Genomic DNA, 27,337 nt, shown 5'->3' on the forward strand with positions numbered 1-27,337 from the left:
AAAAATTAGTGGTGGAGACTAGGGGGTTTAGTACCCCATCTCCGTCTGTGTTGCCAACATGTGTCTGCCAATACGGCCAGGAGGGTCCATGGCATTCATCAGGGGGTAGGGGTAAGGGGGCTCCTATCTCGTGTCAAAGAGACAAAGATTAATCCACTTTTTGAAGGCTGGGACTAATACAGCACATTTTCTGGACATCAGTTAAGGAAAATGAAATATGACAGTATAAATAAGACAGTATCAAACTCATGCTGTCCAGAGAGAAATTAGACAGAGACATAGAAAACATTAACAGTGCATGTGGTGAGCACACGTGTCACTGCATACGTAGTGCTCCAAGATAAAAGTAGGTGTGAGACCAGCTCACACTCTTACCCAATTAAAGGTGTAGAGATGCCCATGGGAAAGGGGGGAGTAGAGGGACCCCTGAAGTCAAACTCTGAGAACCAAGTTATAAAAGTGAGCGTTGACTGATGCACAGTGTGGATTCAAAAATGCAGGAGAAGGTGGTAACGCAGAAGGCTACTGCTGAATATCAAATATCCAGAGCTAGGCGTTATGAAACCGGTGAACAGGCAGGTAGAGCTCTAGCGCTTCATTTAAGACAGGAAAAAGCAAAAAACACAATTGTTAGTATAGAAGAAAATGGTAAAGAATACACCGAGGCCAATGAGATACTACAGGTCTACAAGAATTTTTACCAAAATCTGTATGGGGAGGAAGATCGTAATGTAGAACAGGGTGAGGAGAATTGGGATAATGGTCCCAGACTAGATGATTTAGCAAGAGCAGAGCTGGATAGGGATATTACTGGTGGTGAGATTACAGCTGCACTACAGGAGCTGGCTTCGGGCAAGGCTGCGGGCCCAGACGGGATCCCCCTGGAGGTTTATAAATGTCTTGAATCTGAAATCACTCCCCTGCTAGTGGATCTATTTAATGAAGTAATGTATTCAGGAGAGATCCCAAATTCATGGAGGGAATCCAACATAGTAATCTTTCATAAGAAAGGGAAACCAAGGGAGAACCCGGGGTCCTACCGCCCTATCTCGCTGATTAATGCGGATACTAAATTGTATTCTAAAATCTGGGCCAAGAGGTTGGGCAGGGTCATAGGTGGTCTTGTTTCCCCGTGGCAGCATGGGTTTGTCCCCGGGCGTGGTACGACGGACCACATAAGGATAGCAATTGCTCTGTTCGACGCCCATGGTGCTTCGGGGGTGCGGGGGGGATGGCCTTGAACCTGCTCGAGGCAGAGAAGGCTTTCGACCGGGTGGTGTGGAATTTTCTGTGGTCTATTCTGGCCGGTAGAGGTTTTGGGGATAAAATCATCAGTGCCCTCAAAGCTATGTATAGAGAACCCGACGTGCGAGTGGTTGTCATGGGTGAGAGTTCAGACAAGATTGTCATTAAGAGAGGTACGCGTCAAGGGTGCCCCTGTTCACCGATCCTCTTCTCTCTTTATATCGACCCTCTTATCCAGAAAATATTAGGGTGCCACAGGATTAGCCCCGTTGTATTAAATGGCCACGAAAATAAAATCCTGGCATACGCTGATGACCTCGCGGTCATCACCACTGATCCTCAACAGGCAATGGCAGTTTTGGCGCAATTGGCAAAGGCCTTCAGCATTCGATCAGGCTATTTATTGAATGAAACAAAAACTCAGATAATCTGCACTAAAAATATTGTAAAATCAGACCCTAGATTTGTTGACTACGCAGTGTATCTAGGGGTCAGAATTAATGCCTCAATCGAAAAATTATTGGATGAAAATTTCCTCCCACTCATTAAATCTATAGAAACAGAATTGAAAAGAATAGACGTGCTTCACCTCTCATTGATCGGGAGGGTAAACGTGGTGAAGATGACAATGTTCCCTAAAGTGCTGTACCTGTTTCGATCCATACCTTTATTCATTGAAGAGAGCGTAATGAAAAGATTGGAATCAATATTTATAAGATTCTTGTGGCAGTATGGCAAGGTTAGGCGCTCCACTAATTATATGTCACTCTCTAGGGAAAGGGGTGGGCTGGCCCTCCCAAATTTAAGATTATATCATTGGACATGCCTTTTCACACAAATGTTAGTGCTGTTTCAGCCTGAGGCGAATACCGTAGTCACAGAAACTCAAAACCCTCCTTCTATCTTTGAGCTTTTGTTGGGGAGAAAGGCAATAGGGTTATTGCTGTGCGAAGTCGATCGTAGATATTATAAGAGAGCTCGACTTAAGATTTTGGAAGGGGCATGGAGAGTATGGAAGTGCGCCCTAAAGTTCTTTAAAGTTCCGAAGGTAAATTCATACCTTCATCTATGTAACTCTAGCCTTTTTACCCAATTGGGGGCTGAAGGGAATTTTCAGATTTGGAAAGGGCTGGGTATCAAGACTATAGGAGATATTATGGAAGGGGACGAGATAGCAGGATTTGATGTCTTACAGCATAAGTTTTCTATCCCTTCTAATCATTGGCTTTTGTACGGCCAAATAGTACGCACCCTGAAGGCATTAAGGCCCAAGTTGGTACATATGGTCGATTTTCCTCTGTTGGATTCATTAGCCAAAGGGTGCAAGAAGATAAAAATAGTTTATAATCTTTTTTTGATGGGAATCGAAGATGATATGGAGAAGACTGAATCTGCTCTGGCAATTAAATTGGGCAACCCTGATGTAGATCTGGATCTCGCCCTGAACCTGAATAAGAAAATTTTTTGGTCCTCAAACCTGAGAGCCCAGCATTATAAAACGTTGTTTAACCTATACTATACGCCAGCAAAGTTATTTGCCTGGGGGGTCAGGGAGGACGATTGCTGCCCCAGATGTAATGAGGGACAAGAAGATTTATTACATATGTTCTTCCATTGTAGTTCACTAGTTCCAATCAGGGGATGAGATAGGGAAATTCTTGGAGGGGCTGCTAGGTCATAAGATCGACCTATCCCCTACCCTGATGCTATTAGGTATAGACGATAAGCTACAACTGGGGAAAGATGAGGAAGCATTGGTCTTTATCTCAGTAGCGGTATTTCGGATGCTAATTTCTCCAGGTTGGAAAGATACCATCGCCCCTTCATTCCAAAAGATATTTTGACAGGGGCTATCCCAACAAGCTGTTAGAGGCGCACTTGGATAAAATAAAAGCAATGCCAAGGACAGATCTCTTACAAAAAAAAACCACGATGGATAACAAAAGGATGGTTTTTGTCTCAAAATACTCATCTGTGTCTAAAGATATCCAAAGAATAATTCTCAAACGATGGGAGATCGTAACAGCAGAAAAAGATTTTGGTGCACTGTTTCGTGATAGACCCTTATTTGCATACAAGAGGTCACAAAATTTGAAGGAATTACTCAACAAATCAACAAGTGATATCACTGCGGAAACATCAGCATACAAAGGGACTACAAGATGTTATAATTGCAAAAATTGCAACAATGCTATACTTGGGGATACCCTTTTGCATCCACGTACAGGAGAAAAAATACGGTTGAGACATTCCACTAATTGCAACTCTGAATATGTGGTTTATTCAATAAAGTGCCCATGCGGGCTGTTATATGTTGGCAAAACAGACAGGAAATTAAAACTAAGATTGACGGAGCACAAAAGCCGCATCCGCAATAAAAACCTGACTTCACCTCTGGCCAAACACTGGATTGAAGCGGGGCATTCCATTGCCCAATTAAGATTTCAAGTAATTGAATTGGTCCCACAAAGGTTGGGTGTAGACAATGCAAAAGTGCTTCTCCAAAGAGAGACTTTTTGGATTCATAAGTTACAAACCCTCATTCCGAATGGACTGAATGATAAACTGGATCTCATTTGTTTTTTATAAAGCATACACATCTTGAGTCTTTGGGTTACCTGGAACACGATGACATCTATACACACATGTATACACACACTGAAAATATTGGAGGGAGCTAGTTGCCTACTGTTGACATTATGCCCTGGAGAATGTAAATAGGCAGGAATTGTCATTACCTGAGACTATCATAATAATTCATTATTTTATTTGTTGATTTTTTCACATTTTGGTTATTGTTTTCAGATGAAATACGAATGTCCGTATATATGTTTACACGTGCACCAAAAAACACTATAAGCAGTTCGTGGTTTATTGTCGACACCATGTATTGGAGTATTTGGACAGGTTAGAATTGGCACAATCTGTGATTAACAAAGAGATTTTAAAATGATTCTCTGAACCCTCCATTCTTTCTTTCCATGTTCTTTCTTTAGTTAGTTTCGTTTTTTTTAAATTCGCCAATTCAACACTGTTTACCATTTAAACATGGCGGCAGATTTTGTTATGAAGCAGCGCATGGATGCTGCATACGCTCTCTTTCCCGCGTACTCGTCAGAAAACAATATTGGCAGTGAATATAATATGGTCACTGTTCGCATTCAAGGGTTTTTTTACATGATCAACATCCCAAAGAGAATTAGAGAAGATCGTTACGTTAAAGGCATTGGACATGACGAAAGTCCGTCGTTAGTGTTCATGCGCATATTCGCGTGTTTATAATGGAGAAAGGACTAAGCGTTTACACAGGCACTCGGGTGACGGATCTATTATTCTCCGGTAAGGGTTGACAATGTTTAGAGGACTACTGCCTCTTTGGAAATAGTTGTACGCTGACCAGGGTCTCATAGACTGTTATTTTTATCGGCAGGTTCATTTATTTCTGAGCACTTGTCGAGACTGAAACGAACCATCTAAGGCTCGCAGGTAAATCTCTTGCTAGCAAACCGCTGTGATTAGCAAATATCGAACGCAATTTTGATTCAGCGTTTTTGACTGTAGTTTTATTTTCCGTATAGGCTCTTGAAAATATGGGACCACAGTAAAGGTGAGCTCTATTTTTTTGAGCATGTAGAAATGGTTTAAGTATTCTTTGCTGCACGTGTTTTCTTACATACATTTCCTTCGTTTCCTCTTTTTTGCAGATTTTTATGCAGATAGCTATACAGGTAACAGTCCATTTAAATCAGGGAGTAGTCGGCATTTAGCTTAATAAATGGGTGTGTATACTAAAAACAAACCCTATATCGTTTTCCCTCGTCTAGGTTACTCAATTTCATGCAGTTACATTGGAATTCACAATTCCAGCGTACTCGCGGTAAGAAGCAATTTGAACATAGAAACTTGGTACTCAGTTTTCTCCTGCATCTAGAGTAATGGGATTTCTTTTCTTCTTTCCTTTTTCTTTTTCCACACACAGACCCCTGACGAAGGGGCATCCGCCCTGAAATGCATTGGGTGTTGATTAATTGTTTTGATTTGAGTGTTACGAACTATGTAATATGTTTGCATTTTTGTGAAAGAAGAGTATATTGTTCTTACTAATGGAAATCTCAAAATGTACAAAACAATGATTTTGAATATTGCTTGTTTGAATTAAAAGAATGTACTAACGTTAAAAATTTGTATTTGAGTAGTGCGTACTGGTGTCCTGGTAGCTTACAATACCAGGCCTTACACATTTCCAGATTATTGGGCATACATAATATTGAGGCCTGCCTATATGAACAGAAGGGCAAAAAAATGCGGGAGCTGGGAAGTCGTATCTGGGCCCCGCTTATTGAATGGAGGGAGGCAAGATTGTAACTGCGTTGTACAGTATACCTTGTTTAAATCTATTTTATTCGTACCTGGCTGGATAAGGGATTTAGAATTCTGGCTTTTTAAAAAAATAATTTAAAAGAAGAAAATGTTTTTATCATCAGCCCTGCTTCTTTTTACTCTTTGACTAATATTCTAACTATGTCGGATCTGTAATTGTCTTTTTCTGTTTTAACTGTCGGGCTCAGATTTGTTTAATCGTTTATGAATAATGAATTGTATGTGTCTCTTTTTTTTCAATGCACCAGAAATTTCCAATCAAAATATTTTTTTTTTTAAAAAGAGAATCCAATGCAAAATCAACATGCAACCTTAGTGCTACCATAATGTCTAAGGTGAAGTGACAGACCACGAATAGTCAGATAAAAGAGAACTGTATCACGAACAAATATTTAACTGGATCCTTATATTTTACAATGAAAGTTCAAAGAACGGCATAGATATGTCTTAATAATCTACACTGGATATTAATGATAAAGATCTTCTGCTGTCGTATCTGCGCAATGGGTGCTAAAATAATCGCAAACAGAGTAAATATGTAGCTACAGAACAACAGATAACCTGAATGACAACTGCCCAAAGTGCTACAGAAAGTACAATTCTAATAGAAACATATGGCTTACTGTTCATTCTTGAGCAGATAGTACTGGCAGGGGTAGAAGAGAGGCAAGACGTTATCCAGCACATGGATGACTGCTCTGAGATGCCTGGACTGAACAAGCACACCGAGCAAAGGAATCCCATCTGCACAAAACCTTTCAATACTGCAAAAGAAAATGACAGGAGCAAAATATAACAATGCAAAAGAAGCGCAAAATGTATGGAAGGTTCAACCTAACTAAGTACAGTGCCTTTGCATATTTCGAAATCAAAGGTTTGTGATCTAGGTGTCAGGCCCAAGTGACCTAACAAAGGGCTTGTCACATAATTAATTATCTCCTGATCACAGGAAGCTGTCACCACAGCACTGTAGGCTATAACCTTGACAGAGATGCTAGTCCACTTTCAATAGTGAGTGCTCCCTTGGTGGGCCCACAAGACAGGTCCAAGAACTCAAGTAGCCAGGGACAAGCTTAGGTATCTGCGCAAAGGCTTAGATTAGCGTGCTGCCAGGCCCAAAATAAAAAGTCACGATACTAGATATACATGCCGCTGGGCACAGGTGGGAAGGGATCACACAGCTATATAATGCAGGCGGCATTCCCATCGCAACACGGAGCATGAGCAGATACAGGTACAAAAAGAAGTGAACAGTAAAAACTGGTACAAATATTGCTGTCTTTGAAAATGCTGTAGACAGAGAGTAACAGAATATTGCACTAAACAAACAACAAAGTAGTTACTCATAAATAACCAGAAAAAAGCCATTATTACCTGTGACCCAATGTTGTGCTTGCCAATGCAAGATAACAACCAAGAGGGATTTCGGCTTTTACAGCTTTAATTAGAGGATGAAGCATGGTGGATTCAGTTAGATCAGGGGCTGTGGTGGAGAAAGGAGCATCATGTGGACAAAGAGGAACACATTGGTCATTTCTGTGAAGTTTTAATCTTAATAGCAAATCCCAGGCCCACTGATTAAAGGAGGTCTCCGGTGTTTGTCCCAGACGAACAACACTCGTTAGGTACGATACCTAATACAGATGCAAAAAGAGAATAATATTAAAAAGCATGATACAAAAATTATACTTTCACATGAGGCCTAATGGAGGACTTCATTTCATAGACAACATCTGACAGGATACAAATCAAATAGTGGTAGATTTGATCAAAATTAAATAAAAAGATAATCATGATGGTCAAACTAACATTTTCACTTTGCAAATCTTTCTTCATTTCTCAAATAAATAAATCGTTGGTAGCAAAACGCATCGCCTTCAAATATTTGCATAGTGCACATGAGAAATTTAGGAACAGGGCTAGTTTTTATGCACAAAATCTTCCATGTACAGTCCAGCAGGACATATACTTTCAAGGCTGACACCGCTTTTGATAACATCACCTACAAAAGACGAACACGTCTCTGAATCTGCTTCACCACTCAGAGTTATATATTGGAACAAGTATCTACACGAACAGGACTAAAATAAAATCATGTGAAAGTCTGAAGAACACTAAAACCTGACTGTTCGTCTCAGCAGAATCACATCTGGCCAGACCATAACCCACAGCCTTCTAACTATATACACAGAAAGGGTACCACAAATCTGATTCTGATCAGAGCACGTAGTGGCCTCATTAGGGGTGCTAAGCATTACATAAATTTAACAATGCAGTGCAAAAGTATGTTATTACTTGAGGTTTCAGTGTGTCATCATCCAAAACTACATTTAGGAAAATCTCCATTTAGAAGGTGCTACAATATACCTACTAAACACAAGAACTTTCAGTAGCATTCTAAAGCCATTGTGGATACAGAAGAGATTGGGAAGAAATTATTGTACAACAATACCTGCTTTATGCTTTCAGAAAGAAGGCCACCATATGGTTTTTCTGTGACATATTTTTGATAGGCTTCTAGAACCATTAAAGCTACTTCCAAGTGTACATTTGAATCAAGGTGAAGTGTTCCCTGTTAAAGGAAAGTGTACATTAAGATCATCAGTTATGCTAGGCGTAGGAGTATCTTCATATATAAATATGTTCTGTTAATCCTTTTCCCCAATGAGCATTACACTTTCCCAACATCACATACTTTCTTTACCTTTGTACCTTTGTATAAATTGTTATTTGGGACACATTTAATTTACGGTTCTGTTATTCATCACTACCTGTATCTTCTTGCCAGCAAAGTAAAGAATATGATTTTGTTTTCCTATTTTCTGAATCTGAGCTTCATCATTTTGCAAATAGGTTAATTACATTATAAATTAAACAGTTTAATTCTTGCATACAGTGAGGACAGTTACTGCTTAGGAGTATGTCAGAAAGGTAATGAGCCGGGTACCCTCTTCAGGGACATTACAACGACAGTTATTTACATTAACAATATACGTCAGTAACTTAAGATTGGTGAGTTGAGTAATACAAAACACTTTCCGCCATCAGACACTGCCAAACACAATGTATTCTACAGACTTTAGCTGAGATCCAAGCCGGTTTTGCACTTCGATGAATGGGAAGTGAATAAACATCACAAAAGATTTTCAACCCATGATGAATCTTAAAAAAAAAAAACAATAAGACCAATATTGTTTAATTAGGGTAATTTCGAATTACCAGTAGTGCAACCTGTGGGGTCTAGCTAAGCCATATGCAGTAATTTGAGATAGAGATACAGGTGAACAACTATTTTTCATTTTTAGTCTATTAGTTTTTGTGCCAGGAGAAAATTAAACCAAATGCACTGCAGGTTTACTGAAATTGACAATTGGTGGCAGAAATATTTATTTATTTATTTAGAAGGTTTTATAGATCTTGAGAAGATTGGACTTCTCCAACAATCATCATAATCAGTCGCTTAAAACTCTGCCAGGATACAGTGTCTACCTTAAAGTGATCAATGACATAACTAAAGTATCAAACACTTCAAATGATACCATCAAAAGAAAAGAGAGTGCCAGAACAAACCTTAAAGACTCAAAAGTACAAGAGAAATGTCACTACGAGGCAACATATCCAATGCATCTATTTGATGAAGATGCTATTTAATTAAAACTGAGTTTCACAAAATTAACGGCAACAATCAAGGGCACAGACACGTTGGCCCTGATACACACAGAGCCTCAGCACTTGTGGCGGAGACTCTGCAGTCACGGTGGGATATCCTCACTGCGGTTTCTCATTGTGAGATCTCACGAGTGTGGGGATCCTGGTACAGGTGCAGAGAATCCGCCACAACTGCAGAGTCGCTTGCCACGAGTGCGGAGACTCTTTGTGAATCACACCTAAAGTTTACAAGTAAAAGACACAAACTTCGTTTTAACAAGACCACAGTCAAAAAGGCACTCAATTATTAAAAATCATTCAACAAACCACCTTATTTCATATCAACAATAAAGGCTCCAGAGGCTAAAAATATTGTAATTGTTTTCTTTCTTTTTAAATAAAACAAAAGTTAAAGCAGACCTTTTCGTTGTAGCCCCAATTAAGTCCTTCAAGAATAATGCAGGCAAGTTTATTCTCCACGTCTGTCAGACTGAAGTTCAATAACCAATTCCTGACCAGTGCAATTTCTGAGGCTTTGGGGATCCAATGGTTCAATGGCAACTCTTTGAACAAGTACAAAGACACCTAACACACCAAATATAAAACAGATGGAAACAAGAAATTAATGTTGCATTGCATATTATTAAACTGTACAATATACTTATGGTGATTGCAGCTTCAAAGATCCTAGATAATTGATCAAATTATCCAATCGTGAGCTATAAATTAAAGCACATTTTCCACAATCTATTACAGATTTCAACACAAAATGAATAACAACACAGCATATGGAGTACAATTAAGTTCCTGTCACTGCAAATCTTAGATGGGTATGGTATGCTAATGTGTTTTACCCAAGCATTACAGTGATGCTAGTTTCCCCCAGAGGCTATGGATACCTCTATTGGTATTTGTGTACAGCAGGAAATAAAAGTCTTGAAAACTTTAATATACTTCTGATGTCATAGAAAGTAGTATTCATTTGTTGTCATTTTAATGTTTTATTTAGAATACATTTATTTATTTTATTATATGTATTTATGTAGGTGTCAATTCATGTTTACACTGTTATTTTCTCAAAACCGCAGTTATTTCAACAGGCCACTGAGATTGAGAAGAGCTCACATTATTCCTCTTTATTAATGTTTACGGTCTTGCTCTATAAAGTGTCTCAGAATAAAACAAATTCACATTACATATGTAATACACAATGTTGCTGTGTTTTTCTTTTGAACGAGGGTGCTTTCATTAGGCTCAGGATGTGTACACAGATCAAACAAAGCACAAGATAGGAGACAGTGTCAAACCACAATCAATGTGTGCAGAAAAATAGATTTACATTTCAATATGCCCCTTTATGCCTGAGCTCTGATGAGTGCGGCAAAGCATTTGGTTGAAATAAACTAATGTAATTTGAGCGGCAGCGAGGAAAGTATTAATTAACTAGTCCTCCTGTACTTTAAAGCATGACAAAAACGAATTATTGGTGAATGCAAAATTGAATAGGATCTGCTGAATCCGCAAACTTTTTTCCTTAATAAGTTTGTTATTGCGGATTTGTGATCCATTCTGTAGCAATACCCATGTATTAACATGGCAATACGGATAGACTAAGGCATATAATATGCTGCTTAACTTACCTTTAATTGCATAATAAGTAATTAATTATTTGCATTTTCGTCAATTAAGTCATAAGCATGCAACACCATGTTACTTTTAATTTTCAGAAAACAGACCAAGGCTTGTTTATCTTTTGCAAACGAAGAGTCTGAATGAACCCTTACCATTCCCACAGTTTCAATGGTTCCACTGATGCGTTCCAAGAGTACAGAAATGATCCACTTGTGGATACCAGCAATTGCAGTCAAGAGTTCTCGTCCAACTGTTGAAAACATTTCTCTTGTGTTTAGGCTGATATAAGACACCTGAGAAATTAAAGACAGGAACACCTTCAATTAGACATCAAAATCTGAAAGGGAACTGCTCAAACTTATAGTGTTTTTTTAATAGTTGAAGCTCAATACTTTTTTATTGTTTTTACACAACTCTTTAATAAAGGTCTCACACAAAATTACTTTGGAAGAACGGATTTGTGCATGACAAATGGCATGGACCATAAGCTCCTGAAAATAAAGAAAACAACTGAAATGGATAGTGAGAATGCAACAGACGAGAATCTTCAGAACACATTGGCATCCAAAGGCTTATGCACAAAAAAAGCAAATTATCATTGCTAGTTAAATATCCCAAATCACAGGTTCATGATTTGTGTAAAGACAGCAAGCGTGACACATTTTCAAATGATTCGGGTAAAGATATGCAGTTGACAAGCACTAACTTGGCAAATGATTTTCCAGCACTGGAAACTAGCACCTATTTCTCCTATGAAAAGCAAGAGTAAGTGTTTTTCGAGAGTGGGAGTGTAGAAGATGTGGATACCACAAGTAAAACTTCTAATTTCGTAAATAGAACCCTAAATATCACATTTAGAATATTCCACAGGCACCAAACTGGTGCTGGCTTTGTTTTAGTGCAGTGCTGCTGTACGCCACTAGATGGCACCATGCGACTCCGCATTGTCCACCCCGAAAGTGATGCAGTGGAACCGCGTATAGTGCTTGACGTCAGTTTCTTGCTTGATTTTATTTATTTATTTATTAAACTGTCTATTAATATCAAAAGTGGACAGTGACGCCGTTGCCACGCAGGGCGGGTTCTGTATTAAGCAATACAATAAGACATAACAACATAAGCACTGTGATTCACATTGCATCTAGTGTACTGGAACATGAAGAACATGCACTCTTGCCCAACAGTCGTCGTTTAACTACATAAATAAGGATCAACCTTCCTCAGTGCCTGGGACCGCTTCTTCTTGAGTCCGTTAGATATTGGCACAAAGGAAGCTCCTCCGCATATAATTCTAGATTGTCTTTACAATATATCATGCCCCGGACCCTATGTTTAAGATGTGGGGTCAGCTTCCCAGGTGAGTGATATGCTTCGCTTTGCCAATAAAAGGGCACGTTTCACAAATCTGCCTATCAGCCCCCCCTCCCCTCCTCAGGTTAGGAACATAACTCAACAAGCAAACCACAGGTGTGTGCTCCATTGTAGCTCCTGACATGTGTTGAATGCAATTCAGTATTTCCTCCCAATATTGAGCCACTGGTGGACAGTACCATGCAAGATGCCAGAAATCTGCCTCCAAGTGCCACATCTCTTACAGTTACTCGTGTCCCTAAGGCCGTAGGTGTATAGTTTGAGAGGTGTATGGTATACCTGATGGATATACTTAAAAAGTATGAGCCTCAAATTTCCATTCGAGGTGAGTTTGCCCATAAGGGCACGAATCTGTTCCCATTCTAGGGATGTCAGTGGGGGGGTCAAGTCTCTCATTCCAGAGGCACAAACTTCTATCAGTGTCTCTCGCTTTTTCCTCTTTCTGACGCTGTGTGGGCGCTACCAGTAAGAGCTGTAGGGCTTTTGATATAGGTGGTTCAGCAGGGAAGGTCGTATAGTGCTTTTTACTGCGAGCTGCAATCAGTGGACCGTGAATTGGAATAATAGTGGTTGATTGTTAATGTGTTGTGTGTCTTCAGCCGTTATAAAATGCCCATCAGGCTATATGTCCTGCGTTCGACCCATGCCAACCTCCATGAGTAACCTCATCGAGCCCCGTTCCTGCATCACTGTAAGCGCTGCGTGTTGTGCTAATGGCAAGGCCTTCTTGCTTGACTTTTTTTTAACATACTTAGACATGGAGCACAAAATATTTAGAGATACCAGTTTGCACATCTAGAATGTGGGACCTTTTTAATTTATTCAAAGAGACCACTTCACAGAATGGGAAGGTAGAAGGGCAGTGAGGAATCTGCAGCTAGATAGAGAATTGACCAGAAAGAGAGTTATCAATGGTAGGCAACTTGTTCTTCTGATTGATACTTCTAACCACTGTTTCCTCACCTTTAGAGTAGATATCAAAGCAATCCCTTCCATAAGGTGGAGGGTCTGTCGTTTAGCCTCAGACCAGCACCGAACAGATGAAATTCCTTTCCCGTTGGACCTGGTTGTCTAGGCAGCAGCGCTTCGTGAATGTACGAACGCACTGACGCCCACATCACGGCCTGACAGGCACTCCATGTGCCAATACAGTGTGAAAGCCATGGCCCTGGTATCCCTCCAGAAGGACTGAGGGCCCTGGTTAAATGGCCCTCTGTCCTTCTAGAAGCTACTTTTTGGCCAATGCGTGACAGATCACAATGCAAAGGGCCATCAACCTTGATGGAGTCGGGGCGTGGTTAGCAGCATGGCCGGCTAAGACGTGTCTGGCCGGAGCTCCGGCCGGGCTGCCAAATAATCCGACGTTTATACCCTACCCCGGACGGAGGTTCGCTCATCAGGCAGTGTATGCATGAGCGCTGCATCAGGGGCATGCTTCGTGGCGCCGACGGTGCTGTGGATCTCCCCTTAATCTGCAGTAATCAGCATCAGGTCGGCTCGACCACGCAAGATGGCGGCGACGGCATAGGAGTCCGCCGCGGTCGAGAAGGGCAGGCTGTGGAACCCTGACAAGGTGCGGGAGGAGAGCCGGCGGCGGAGCGGAAGGGCTGGGACGGGACCCGCGCCCTGGGGCGGACAAGTGGAGACAGCGCAATACCGGGATCCCGGGGTCGAGCCCCGACCGCCTTCACCAAGATGGCGGCCGCCAGCGGACGAAGCCGGTGAGCGACCCTGGAGGAGCAGGGCGGACCGAGCCGGCGAACACCAGCGTGGTGCAGTGGCCTGGGGCTGTGATCGGGAGGTGTCCGGACCTGCTTTCCCCCTCCCTCCCCCACTGCCTGAGGGTGTGAAGCGCAGACTACCGGCGCGGGGAAGCGCCCTCACCCCCGTGAAATGAAGCGGAGTGCGGCCTGAGACGGAGGGGAGCCTGGAGTGCGAAGAACCGAAGGTGAGGACACCCGGGCTGTGACCTGGCGGTGGGGGCCGGAGATTCAATCAGGCTCGAGACCCTGCCGTATGCGCTGCGAGCGGCGCCCTCCCCACCTCCCCCCGCCTGCACCCGACCCACCAGGCACACAGAGGAGCTCCTGGGACCGGCGGCGGACGGCGGAAACGGACAACAAGCCACCGCCTGCGGGAGGGGGCTGCGTCTGGCAAAGCGCGGTCCAGCCCCCCAGCACACGTTCGAGGGGGAGGCGGAGGAGCCGGGCCTGGGGGTGACCGGTGAATATCGAGGGCAGCTCAGCCGCACGGGCCAGACGCAAGGCATAACACTGCGGGAGGTGCGAGGAGGGATAAGCACTCTCCAGAGGGCGGCAAGAGGCGCGACTCCCCAGCAGGCACCCCACAGCGGTCCCCCACGGGCTCGAGACTGCGACCCGGCTGCCCCAGGCACCATAGAGTGCACGCCACCCAGAACACCGGGGGGTCCGCACCTGATATAGAAGCTTTCCTGGCGACTGAGAGGAGACGGATTGAGGACCCTCAATGGGAAACGTGTGGGGCAAACCAGCGGCCAAACGACACTCACCCCCCTCCCGCCCCCCACCTCGGAGTTGCACACGGACTAGCGACTGCACCTGAGAAACAAAGGTATCAACGTCCTGGAGTCAGCGTCAGTAATACCGGCGCACATCTACAACGAGTCGACAACAGAGACTGTGCCAGAACCGCAGTCGGTCCCACAGAGAGGGCAGTCATGGGGAAGCGAGACCCGATCCCCAAACCAACGAAGCAAGGCCCCATGGACAACTTTGCTACATCCAGACAAAACGGAGATCAGCGGCCGGACACCCCGGGACCGCTCACCGAAACGGCAACGCTCCTGGCGGCCATCCAGGCATCTAGAAGTGACATCCAGGAATCGCGGGCTGCATTGGAGGTAAAGATCGGAGAAGTAGGCGCAGAGATCACCCTGCTATGCCAAGACTTCCGCAATTTATCAGAGAGAGTAACAACAGCCGAGAACAGAGTCACAGACAATGAGTCCTCGATCACAGCATTAAAGAAAGACATGGCAGAGCTACAGGCCTCGCATCGCCACCTGCAATGGAAGGTGGACGATGCTGAAAATAGATCCCGCCGAAACAACCTCCGTTTTGTGGGTTTTAGGGAAGGACTTGAGGGGAGGGATATGGCCTCCTTCCTCCATGCATGGCTGAAGACTACCTTCCCTGCGGCCCAGTTCTCTGCCTGTTTCGTTATTGAGAGGGCCCACAGGGCGCTGCTGGCCAAGCCGCCAGAGGGCGCGAGACCGAGACCGGTCATTGCGAGATTTCTAAACTATGCCGACAGAGACTTGATCCTTAGGGAAGCCAGGAAGCTGGGGGAGATCCGATTCGAAAATACCACGATTATGATCTTCCCAGACTATAGCCAGGAGGTATCAAAACAGCGCCGCTCCTTCGACTCGGTGAAGATGAAATTACGTGCCTTGAAACTGGACTACATGCTCCTTTTCCCGGCGAAACTTAAAGTTATATATAAAGACAAAACCATTTTCTTCACGTGCCCGGAGGACGCTTGGCACTGGCTTGAGGAACGCCCCATATTGAACAGTAGGGAGACAGCGGTACGAGACGCCATAGACAGATCGCTGAGGGAAAGGATGCGTTGGGAACAACCGAAGCCACAGAGAAGAAGATCCGGAAAGAACAAAGGGCGTAAACCAGCGACACCCTATCAGACCCGCGGTACCGGCGGTAGGAGAGGGGGCAGGTCGACGTCCCCGACCGACAACACTTCTATGTCGGGCTCCAGGTTCAGCAGTCTACGAAATGGTATCAGATCAGAGGGCGACGAAGAGGAGGACTCGGAGGGGCGTGAATCCGGGGATGATGGAGTGAACAGTCGTGCCGAATCAGTCCACCCCCTGGTCGCCGAGATACAGCTAATGGAACAGGACTCATCGGGTCAGGGCCCCGCAGCAGACACCCAAGACTCGCACTCATGACCATGGACATCTGGGGGACAATGAGATAGCAGCCCGGTATCGGGAACACACAAGTTGGCCCGCCTTTATATGTTGTTTTTCTTGTTCTTTCAGTTGTTTGGTGTATGATGGGAGGGAAAGGTGGGAGGGCGACAGGCCTTCTCCCGCGGATGGTTAGGTCCCTGGAAGGGGAGCGACTGGAAGGGGAGGGAGGTGGGGTGGGGGAGGTTGGGAATACATGGTTTTCTTACAATTGGGAGTTGGGGGAACAGGGGACTTGGGAAGGGAGGGGGACACAAGTTGAGAAACAGCGACCACATGCCACTACGCACCTCACACCACATCACCTCGGGAGCCCTACCTGGAAATTTGAAGGGAACACACAATGGCAGATCCACTAGGTCACACCCCCACGGGTGACTCAGGCGTCACAATATTGTCTTGGAATGTGAATGGCCTTGGGTCTAAGATCAAACGGGGCCTAGTAAATGCATATCTAAAACGGCTAGCGCCGGACATTATATTACTCCAGGAAACACACCTAAGAGGCACTCATTGCGCTTTTATAGCAAGAGGCAGGCACGTGGTGCTAGCGCACTCCGGTTATACGGCAGACTCCAGGGGGGCTGCAATACTCATTAAAAAATCCACACCGTTCACTGTCACTCGTACATGGTTGGACCCTCAGGGGACGTATGCAGGGGTACAGGGCACATGGAGGAGGCGCAGGTACACACTCATCTCAGTTTATGCCCCCCCAAAGCTCCAGGCGCGCACCCTCACGGCAGTCACTGCTATCCTTCTAGACACGGCAGATACGATCCAGATAGTGGGGGGGGACTTCAATGATGTAATGTGTGCCACAAGGGACAGATCGGGGACCCCACGCACAGCAGGACACGACACGGCACTGGCTCGACAAATGCACACTCTGGCCTCACAGATGTCTGGAGATGGCTCCACCCCACACAGGAGGCCTACTCCTACTACTCCGGGGCACACAAGGTCTTTTCCAGGCTGGATTATATATTTACCTCCAGGCAAGAAATTACGGTACACGACTTAGCGGACTATAAAGCACGGGGAATCTCGGACCACTCCCCCCTGTTTGTACACTTGGGGCGGGGGAGGAGGGGGAAGGCTATGGAATGGCACCTGGCGGCGTGGGACCTGCAAACACCGGATCTATTGAAGGGAATTAGAGGAGACATAAAGGTGTATGTGGCTGAGAATGAGGGATCTGTAGAATCAGGGGTCTCGATATTAGCCCTCGAAGAAGAATATCACCATGGAAAGGAAGAAAAGATACTTAGAAAATTGCTTGACACACAAAGACACTATAAAGAACTTGTCACGGGGGAGGCACGCACACAGGCACTGGCGACACTCCACCGCCTATACGACGTGGGTGAAAAATCTGGTAAACTTCTGGCATGGCTGAGCAAAAGAGAGAGGGCGGCACGTTGGGTAGACAGGATTGAAGTGCTGGGAAAAGGATCGGCCTGTACGGACGAGGCTATAGCAGAGGCCTTTGCTGCGTACTATGAGGACTTTTACAGAGCTAGAGATTTGGGGGGCGAGGTTGAAGCCAACCGCTATCTGTGCGACATGGAGGTCCCGACGCTGTCCCTGGAGGACGCCACGGACCTGGAGACAGACATCACACTTGAAGAAATAGCAGAGGCAATAGCATCCCTAAAGCCGGGGAAGACGCCGGGACCCAACGGCTTCCCGGCGGAGTTCTTCAAACGAACGGCGGACCTGCTGCAACGACATATTAAAAACCTCTTTGTTGAGGCACTCCAAACGGCGAGCCTGCCACCTGATCTGGCGACGGCCACAATTGTCCCTATACACAAGGAGGGTAAACCCAAAGATATATGTGCCTCCTACCGCCCGATATCTCTCCTCAATATGGAGACGAAGATTCTGGCCACTGTCCTCGCTAGGCGCCTGAGGAGGGTAATTTCTGAGTTAGTACATGCGGACCAGTCTGGGTTCCTTCCAGACAGGGCAACCAAACTAAACCTCCGCCGCACACACAACTGGCTACAGGAAGTCCGAGGAAGGAGCGAGCCCCATTGGTTCCTCTCATTAGATGCAGAAAAGGCCTTCGATGCAGTTCACTGGCCCTTCTTGTTTGAGACGCTACGGAGGTTCGGCTTTGGCCCTAAATTCCTACAATGGATAAGTCTCTTATACTCTGCCCCAAAGGCACGAGTGAGGGTCAATGGAAGACTATCACGCAAATTCCACATTAACAGAGGAACACGCCAGGGGTGCCCTCTATCCCCCCTTCTATTCACATTGACGATAGAAATACTAGCAATCCGGGTCCGACAGAATCAGGGTATTAGGGGGTTCACCCGGGGAGACTCGGAAGCCAACCAGGAAAAAATCTCATTATATGCAGACGACGTCCTGCTGTTTGTGACGGAACTGGATGCCACTATCCCGGTCCTGTTCAAAGAGTTGGCTGACTTCGGAGCTAGAGCTGGCCTTACCATTAATTGGCATAAATCGATTCTATATGACCCACAGGGCCGAGACCGGAGGGACTGCCTACAGGAACTCCTCATTCACACCACAGAGGGATTCCGGTACCTGGGGGTATTCATAACACTAGACGAGTCACTTTCCCTTACTACTAACGTGGCCCGCATCATGACCAGTGCGAAATTAGAAATAGACCGGTGGAGGCAGCTCCCGCTCACCCTACTGGGGCGCGCAGCTCTATATAAAATGGTTTTGCTGCCAAAATTCCTCTATGCACTGCAAAATTAATATTACCCACTCCCTCCTACAATCTTGCCTAAAATCCACGCGGACCTGCGAGCTTTCCTATGGTTGGGGAAACACCCGAGAGTAGCCTTAGCCACACTACACTGCCACCAGTACAGTGGTGGGATCTCCCTTCCCAACCTAGAGGCATACTATTGGGCAGAGCACCTTACCCCGATAAATGAATGGTTGCATGCAGCCATAGATCACCCTACTTATGCGCTACAACGATCAAAATGGTCTCATACACACGTTCTGTATTACTTATATGGAGGTCCACGAGGGAAACAACTCCTGCCGGCCACTAGGATCACGTTGACTGCATGGAACAGGGCGACCAAACGCATGGGTTGGGACAAACGGCCTACCAGACAGACGCCACTATGGCACTGTAAGTGGCTGGCTGAACTTAACAAATTGACAGGCTCCAGGCAGTGGGATGACATCGGCATTTCGACCATAGGGGAGGTAATTGCTAGGGGAGACCTGAAAACATTCCACGCCTTACAGGGGGACTTTGGCCTACACAACACTCAGTATTACAGATATACAAGGCTACGGCACGCCTGGAGGGCTCAGAACATCAATGTGGCAGACATCCCAGAATACGCCCCGTTGGAAGGTAGGTTGCTGCAGGAGCAAATAGGGAGGGGTGCGGTCTCCCTCACATACAGAACACTGACCAACAATACACTCTGAACCCTACAAGACCTGAGAAACAAATGGGAGGCAGACACGGGAGAGATGGAAGACCTGGACTGGGAGATGGTTCTTATGCACCCTCGCGAGGTTGCGATTAAGTCCAGACTCCGCCTCATACAGCTGAAGGTGTTGCACAGAGCCTACTACGACAGGGTGCGCCTATACAAAATGGGGAAGGTCATGGACACTGCATGCCTTAGGTGCCGCCAACCAGAGGGGAGTTTCTACCACATACTCTGGAGCTGTGAAATCATACAGGAATACTGGGAGAACATATTTGGGGAATTGGAGGAGGTCCAGGGAACTACTCTACCACGTGACCCAAAATTAGCTCTGTTGGGGTTAACGACCGAAGCGGACTTGGCCCGCCCCTTGATCATATTCCTAGTGCTGGCACTGGTGGTGGCCAAGAGAGACATTGCCCGGCACTGTGGAGCGGTCAAACCGCCGGACTTGGAGGAATGGAGAAGAGGGCTTGACCTCTATATGGCGGCTGAGAGAGTGACATATAAAGCCAGGGGTTGCCCCAAAACGTTCCGGAGAATATGGACTAAGTGGAGGCAATACCACGGACTAGAGTGACCTCACAGGGGATCTGAAGGGGAACTTTGTCACACTTGATGTTTGGTGCACACCTAAAGGTGGTGACTGAGACTGAACCTGTTCAATGTCTCACAGTAGAACCCTGCTCTCATCCGGTGGATGTGAATGTATCAGCAAAGGGTAGACGGACTTCGGGGTGGGGGGAGGTGGGCGGCATGGTGGGAGCTGTTTTTAGGGATTGTTTTCTCTTGTTTATTTGCATCAGTAACTAGCCTTGGTTAAACTGTACAGTCGTTTTTGATATGTGAGTAATCCTACTGAGCAAAAGAAAAGTTGCGGAACCGACGGATACTGGCTGAATGTTGAAGCCAGCCCGTGTCCTCATATATTTTTCAGATGATACGTCTAGAGCAACAATAAAAATTTATTTGGAAAAAAAAAAAACCTTGATGGAGTCCTTTTCTTTACCTGTTTACCTTTCTTTGCCTCAGAGAACCGCACAAAAGGCAGATCACCCACCCTATGGTCTTTGGTGCAATCAATGTAAACGTTGAAAGCTCATTTGGGTTCCAGCAGATGGAGTCTTAACTCCTTTATCGAGGGGTGAGGCTGGGCAAAGAACGTTGGGAGGGTGATGCATTTTGGACAACATGAAAAGGAATAGGGACTTTTGGCAAGAAGATCACCGTGGGCCTCAGCACCAATTTACCAGAAAAAGGTGGTGTTGGGCGGCAGCACAAAGACAGCTCACTACTCACACATGCAACGAGTTGAAGGGATTGGTCGAGGAAGACAGTCTTCAGCAGTAAACGATGCAACAAGCAGCCGTGCATCGTCCATAAGAGGATATCCATGAGAAGAAGAAGAAATTCTTTATTGTGCGATTATTTAAAATCATTACACTAAAACCAATAATTCATTCATATACATCAGCAGCATGGTGGAATTTACAGGGCTCAAGGAGATTAGACCCATGGGTTTGGAGGAAGACATTGTTGAAATGTCTGCACATCAACAACATGGTGGAATTTACAGAGCGCAGGTGGGTCTACGACATGAGCTACGCATGAGATGTATTAAAGTTCATATAAAAGTATCATTAAAAAAGTGGTCAGTATGCCTACCAGCCATACGTTCAGCTGAAGTGTGAGAATGAAAAGCTCATAGGTGAACTACGAAGGTACCGCCAAGGCCCTCCTAATAAGGCTCTGATAAGACCTCAGTTAAAACACAATTGATAAAATGTAATTCATGGACTAGAATTTGGAAGGGGAGTCTGAAAGAATCTGTCAATATGCCTACCAAGAATGCATTTATATAAAAGGAAAGCATTGAAGTGAGGAAGTACAACTACTGTGAGATTTGTGCCTCTTAATCCTTCGCATGTGTGCCGGAAGATACACCCATAATGTGGTTTGATAAGGGCCTAGTTAAGACACAAAAAACATTCAAGATTGCAGTTTTTCACTACAATAAGAGTCTTTAGGAGATATCGCCTTATCGGATTTCCGTGCAGTCAAAAAGATGATGTTAGGCATTGTTCGAAAGAGCGCGGACAGTGCTTTTTTATCACGTCTTGGTTTTCATCAGCACTTATCTTAATCCGGATGAAAGTTGTGGGGCTCCACGGACGAGTTAATAGTCTATTGTGATGCGCTGTCATTTTTGCCCTGTTGGCATTGCTGGAACAGTTCTCATGAACTTCAGGATTCGAGCCGCCAGCTGTCGAGACTCACCCTTCAAATATGATTCGACCATTGCACTACAAGTTGTAACGTTTAAAGCGCGCCATGTTGGGCGCAGCCAGGCAATCCTAAAATGGAGCAGCTTTTGACATAAGCAGTGAATGTGAATTAGTGATTCTTCCTGTTTTTGCACAAAATCTGCAGCGTCGGTCTTGCTTTTCCAGGATTCTGCGGCCATATCAGTATGATTTGAACGGGATTAAGCGGAGTCGCAGCCTTAGCTCCTGTCCCAGTGCTCATTTAAAAGGCAGGGAGAGATAAATTGGCAATACTCCTGGATCATACCAATTGAACACCCTGTGGCCAAGGGCCAGGTTCCTGATAGTTTGAATGTCCTGCTCCCTGGATATGATTTTTGCTAACTTGGTTTTTATTGTTGAGGCGGTTAGTATTGAGAAACCGCTAAACCAAATCTCCTGCGCCTCTAGCGAGTCCAGGGCCGAGTTGAAATACTTATACCAGTTGGTCTTGGGATTTTTTATGGTTTCCCAATTATCTTTTTTAGCATGTTTTTTTAGCTTGTTTAGCTTTCGTTTAGCATATAAAAATGTTGTCTTTGAGTGTCCAGTGGTGAGAGATCAGGCAAAACTCCTCTCTTATCTTATTTGAGCATGTCCCATGCAATACAGGAGGTAGAAAACTCTTCGATATCACATTGATTGGGTCCTATTGAGTCAGTTTTCCATTCTTTCCCTGAAGGTAATTGCTCCATGAGATACCGTTGGAAGTAATTTACTGTCTATCACCCTTAGCGGAGGTCTTAGATCTGGGTTCACTAGTGACTTCCATAATTTCCTGAAAGGCCATTCTAGCGAGTTGGCTGCTGTCTGTTGTGCATGGATGTGTATGGAGGAGCGGTCCTTGTGGTCCAGTCACACTCCTAGATATTTATACGCTTCCACAACTTCCACAGGATTTCCCTCAAAGGAACAAATGCCTCTTTTTTTCATTTTTGATGAAATTATCATAACTTTTGTTATGAGAAATAAGAGGACCAAAATAAGATCCATCTGTGGTATCACAAACAGTTTGGGTGAGAACATGTATGTTAAACCTTTGATAAACCTCATCACAACAGTGGATTTAAAGAAGCATGGATGGCCCAGTAAATGCAGAAAGGGCAAACAAACAACCTTGAATAGCGCCCACTGCAAAGTCTTGTCCGGCCAATGACAAACAAATACAATATCTGTCAGTTTAGCTTGCGATGGGTCTGTACTGCAGACTCCACACCAGATCACAATTCTGTCCAAGAGCCCAGTGTAAATAGACTTGGTGGAAGGGTGTCTGGCAGTTATAATGACACCCACTACTTCAGCTGGCAAATCAAACACGGTCAGCTGGGGCTGCTCAATCTCCACAAATGGAGGTGTAGGTTGCACAGGTCTGGTTCAAGAACCCTGCCATTCTGCTGCCACAGCAGATCTTGATGAAGTGGTTGCCTAATAGGAGAGCGCACGCAAATAGTCAGAAACTCCGGGCACCACACTCTCCTGTCCCAATTCAGTGCCAAAAGGACTACTTAGGCCTGGCCGTTCCTGATTTTTCTTGTCTTCAGAATTCTGGGCAGGAGAGGCAGCGGCAGTAAGGCATACCAAATTCTCCCATCTCATTGAGATGCATCTCTGAAGAAGGACTTTCACAGGAACGCCATTGCACAAAATGTTGGACACTGAGCTTTCTCAATGGTGGCGAAAAGATCTAACCAAGGCTCTCCTCAATGTCGGAAGATACCCTTGTCAACTCATGGCACAGCCATCATTCATGATCTGCCAGTTTCCATCGCCTACCTTTTTACGTCCTGGTGCTCAATGATTCTGCCAGTCTAGGAAATGCCTTCATGTTCCAACCACCTCCAAAGGCATGGAGCCTGCAGGCACAGGACCATGACCTTAGCCACTGCCTGTACGCCAGCCTTGGCAGGGGTCTACAAGCCCAAAAAGCATGCTGTGACAAGACTTCCTTCAAGTGTTCTAAAGTAGAGTCAGCTTTCTTGCCAAAAAGAAAGGATCCATCAAAGGGTTATGGGATGCTTGCACATCACCAGAAAAACCTGTGGATCACAATCATGCATGGTGACGTAGTGCCACACTAGTGCTGGCCTCTCACGCCAAGCATGCGGTAGCATCCAGGCTGTCATGAATCACATATTTGCTGCATTCTGGCCAAGATCTCACTGAACATTTCCACACGGCAGGCGTAAAACAATGTGCCTTATTCCTATACAGCAATCAAAAGCACAAATGCTTCTTTTAGAAACCCCAGTACCACTTTCTGCAACTAGGGAACTGATCTCATGGTCCAAGGTTTGCTTGACCATGTTGACTACATCATCGTTTGTCATCTTCTCATAAACCAGTCGCCACAAAAAGTGAAAGAATGTACACAGCTTCTGATTACCAGTGTACCCTGGCTGATTGGTTAGTGGCTGCAGGAGTGGGGAAATAATTCCAGAGACACTGTGTCACAACAACGCCCTCAGTTAGGCAAAGCTATCAAAATGGCGTCACTAGGGTGCTGTCACTATTTAAGCAGAAAGTGTCACTTAATTTTTGAGTAGGCAAGATCGCAGCGTGAGTGACAAGATGGAGCTTCTTTAGAATGGCAAAGTGATGAGAAGAAGATGGGGAAGCCCTGTTCACTGATGCCCAGGCAGGATCAGGGCATCAGCTAATGAAGCTGATTTAGAGGCTTACCAAATTTCTTATTAGGTAATCCAGTAGACACGTTCACAGGGGAGGTTTTCTGGCCTCAGAGTAGAGGCACAAGTCTGGGTCAGTGATGCACCTTTTTTGGGATGGTCTGTTTTTGTCTAATCAAGGAGGACATACGACAATGCAAAATGAGAGACAATACACTCAGCATGCCTCGATGTACACACTTTTTTCACTGCACTGGTGCAAGGAGATATTATCCACATGACCACACTAAAGCCACACAGTATGTACCCTAACCTCTGTTGTCCAGGAACTACGGTGGCAGAAGAGATGGTGCACTATTCATTCTGCTGCCAAGGCACCATATCCAAAACAATACCCTCCTGTATTGCCCACCCACACAGTATCCTTGTGAGAGGCAGGTTGCCAAATACATTGTGATTCCTGGGTTGTTATGACTATATTCCTTGGCTTCAACCTACAGTTCATAAACTGAATGCATTTTCCAGCCGTGCACGGACAATAACTCACTTGAGCATCTTGAAATGCTATGACTCAATAGAGTTCCCCGACAAGACAAGGGACAAGAAGTCCACTGCAGATTCCATTGATCAGAAACTCAGACACAGACCAGATGAAAATCAATCTAGATCTAAGGGTCCCACTAAATTCGCTAGAAGTGCGAATCTCATAATGATGGTCTTACAGACTTTCCCACAGTTCTTTAATCTATAGGGTTTCATGGTCAGTTAGTCCCAAATGGCTCAACTGCTCATTCAGCACCAACAGGTTCATTCCTTCTTTGACTTCCTATGATGCTGAAGTTCTCTGTTTGAAGGCAACCATGGCCCAGTGAAACAAAAGTATGTTGAACAGGGGAATGGGTACGGGGGAGGGTGTAAGGAACAACATCAACCCTGCAAGGAGTAGTAGAGGATGCTGATAAGGTGGAAGAGGTTCGGATGAGTTCCCTTCAGGAATCCATTTTTTGTAGGCCTTGTTTCATATCTAAAAGGCATGCTTTGGGCAGAGAGAAGAAGTTTTCCATTCCAGGCTTCTACCACTGCCGATGTGCCTTTCTCTAATGGGTCAGAATTCATCTTCAGACAATGCCCGCTCACAGACATGTTGCACTTCAAAGGCAGGTCCAGATATTTGGATGGCTATCATTACGTTACATTTTTCCCTCACCCTCCAAACTGTATTAGCAATAATCCATGCAGTATGAGACAGAGAGTGAGGCAGAGAGACAAAATAATCTTCTCTTTCTTACCTGTAAAATATAATACTACACAGATTCAACACAGCAAACATTCGACAATCAATCCACATTTCAAAGAAGTCCAAAGGCGTAAAAAAGAACACCAAGAAATAAGAACATGTTGTACTAGCTAAACAACAAATGAAAAAAAAGGGAGGCCTCCTCTATAATTAAATAGGGGACAAGGAGTCTAATTAGGAGGAACAAAAGAAGGTCCCACAACAAATCAACTCAAAAAGAACCCAAGTGTAGTCCTTTCGGCGTCTGCTTGTCAGGACGGTCTGCCAAGCAGACGCCGAAAGGACCGCGAGGGGAGCAGGGAGGCCGATCCACAATACGAAGGTTGCATTTATTAACAACCACAATCGCTAATAGAGTGTCGCCGCGGACAAAATTGAAAGCATCCAGTGGCGATCATATGAATAAGAAACTTGCTTATTCTTAGTGCTCTTATTTACAACTCGGTGGCCCCCCTCCGGTACCCTCACCAATGCAGAGCTCCTGATATAAGAAGGGACTGCAAACTGGAAATTAAATATTCCAGATGTCTGACTGAAGCTGACCACAAAAACTCCTCCAAATTGAAAGAGTGAGGATAGTGTCAAAAGAACACACAGAATTGTTTGTCCTGAAGAAGGTGTTATCACCGATTCACCGAAACGCTGCGTCAACTACAAGAACAACTGTGACATTCATGATGAAATGTTTTTTTTTTTAAATTGTGATTTTTAACTGTTTTTTATAAATAACCTATTGTGTATTTGGGCACATCTATTATACAAACTATTTGTTTTTATCTTTGAATTGTAATAAACTGTATATTTTTATAAGACACATTTTCTATGGTTTATATTTTTCTTAACATTTGTTTATGTTTACATGGTACAAACTTCAAGCTAGACCTGGTATTTAGAGGAATATGTGAACTACACTTGGGTTCTTTTTGAGTTAATTTGTTGTGGGACCTTCTTTTGTTCCTCCTAGTTAAACAACAGCCTTCTAAGATCCTGCACCAACATTTCTACCAAAAGAAACAGAGCAGCAAAGCAGTTTGCTGGAATCTGAGTGTTAGACCAGGCATCCTGGAAAGGGGCGACCAATCGGTCCCCCCGAACGTATGGCAGAGTACCACGATCCCCCCGGGAAGCCATCTTGGGCGGGAGGCGAGTCTCGGCTGGTATGCCCGAAGCGGCGTAGCCGGGGCGCGCCTTTTCCCGCCCTCGAGTGGGTTGGCCTAGACACTGACGCGGCTGGCCACGCCCTTGGGGCAGGCAGGGGCGGGTTTACGCCCGCCCTGAAGACGGATAAAAGGAGAAACAAGACCGGAAGGCATCCTCTTGTTCCTGTGCTCTGAAGCTGCACCTCCTCGCTGCACGTGAGCTCGAGACGGAACGAAGAGCCAATTTTGAGCGTTGTAATCGTTCTTGTTTGTTTTTCAGAT

General features: G+C 44.9%; 1 protein-coding gene across 1 annotated transcript in view; it reads right to left on the reverse strand.

The window, feature by feature from the left end:
* EPG5 (ectopic P-granules 5 autophagy tethering factor) overlaps positions 1 to 27,337 on the reverse strand; it is a 682,187-nt gene that overhangs the window by 488,090 nt on the left and 166,760 nt on the right. The window contains exons 13-17 of the mRNA XM_086960335.1: positions 11,058 to 11,198; positions 9,694 to 9,858; positions 8,078 to 8,197; positions 7,000 to 7,259; positions 6,249 to 6,389 (exon numbers count right to left, since the gene is read on the reverse strand). Of these exons, the coding sequence (XP_086816461.1) occupies positions 6,249 to 6,389; positions 7,000 to 7,259; positions 8,078 to 8,197; positions 9,694 to 9,858; positions 11,058 to 11,198 (827 nt within the window). The remainder of the gene's footprint in view (positions 1 to 6,248; positions 6,390 to 6,999; positions 7,260 to 8,077; positions 8,198 to 9,693; positions 9,859 to 11,057; positions 11,199 to 27,337) is intronic.

The sequence above is a fragment of the Lissotriton vulgaris genome, chromosome 3_1, assembly GCF_964263255.1.
Source record: "Lissotriton vulgaris chromosome 3_1, aLisVul1.2, whole genome shotgun sequence".
Lineage (NCBI taxonomy): Eukaryota > Metazoa > Chordata > Amphibia > Caudata > Salamandridae > Lissotriton > Lissotriton vulgaris.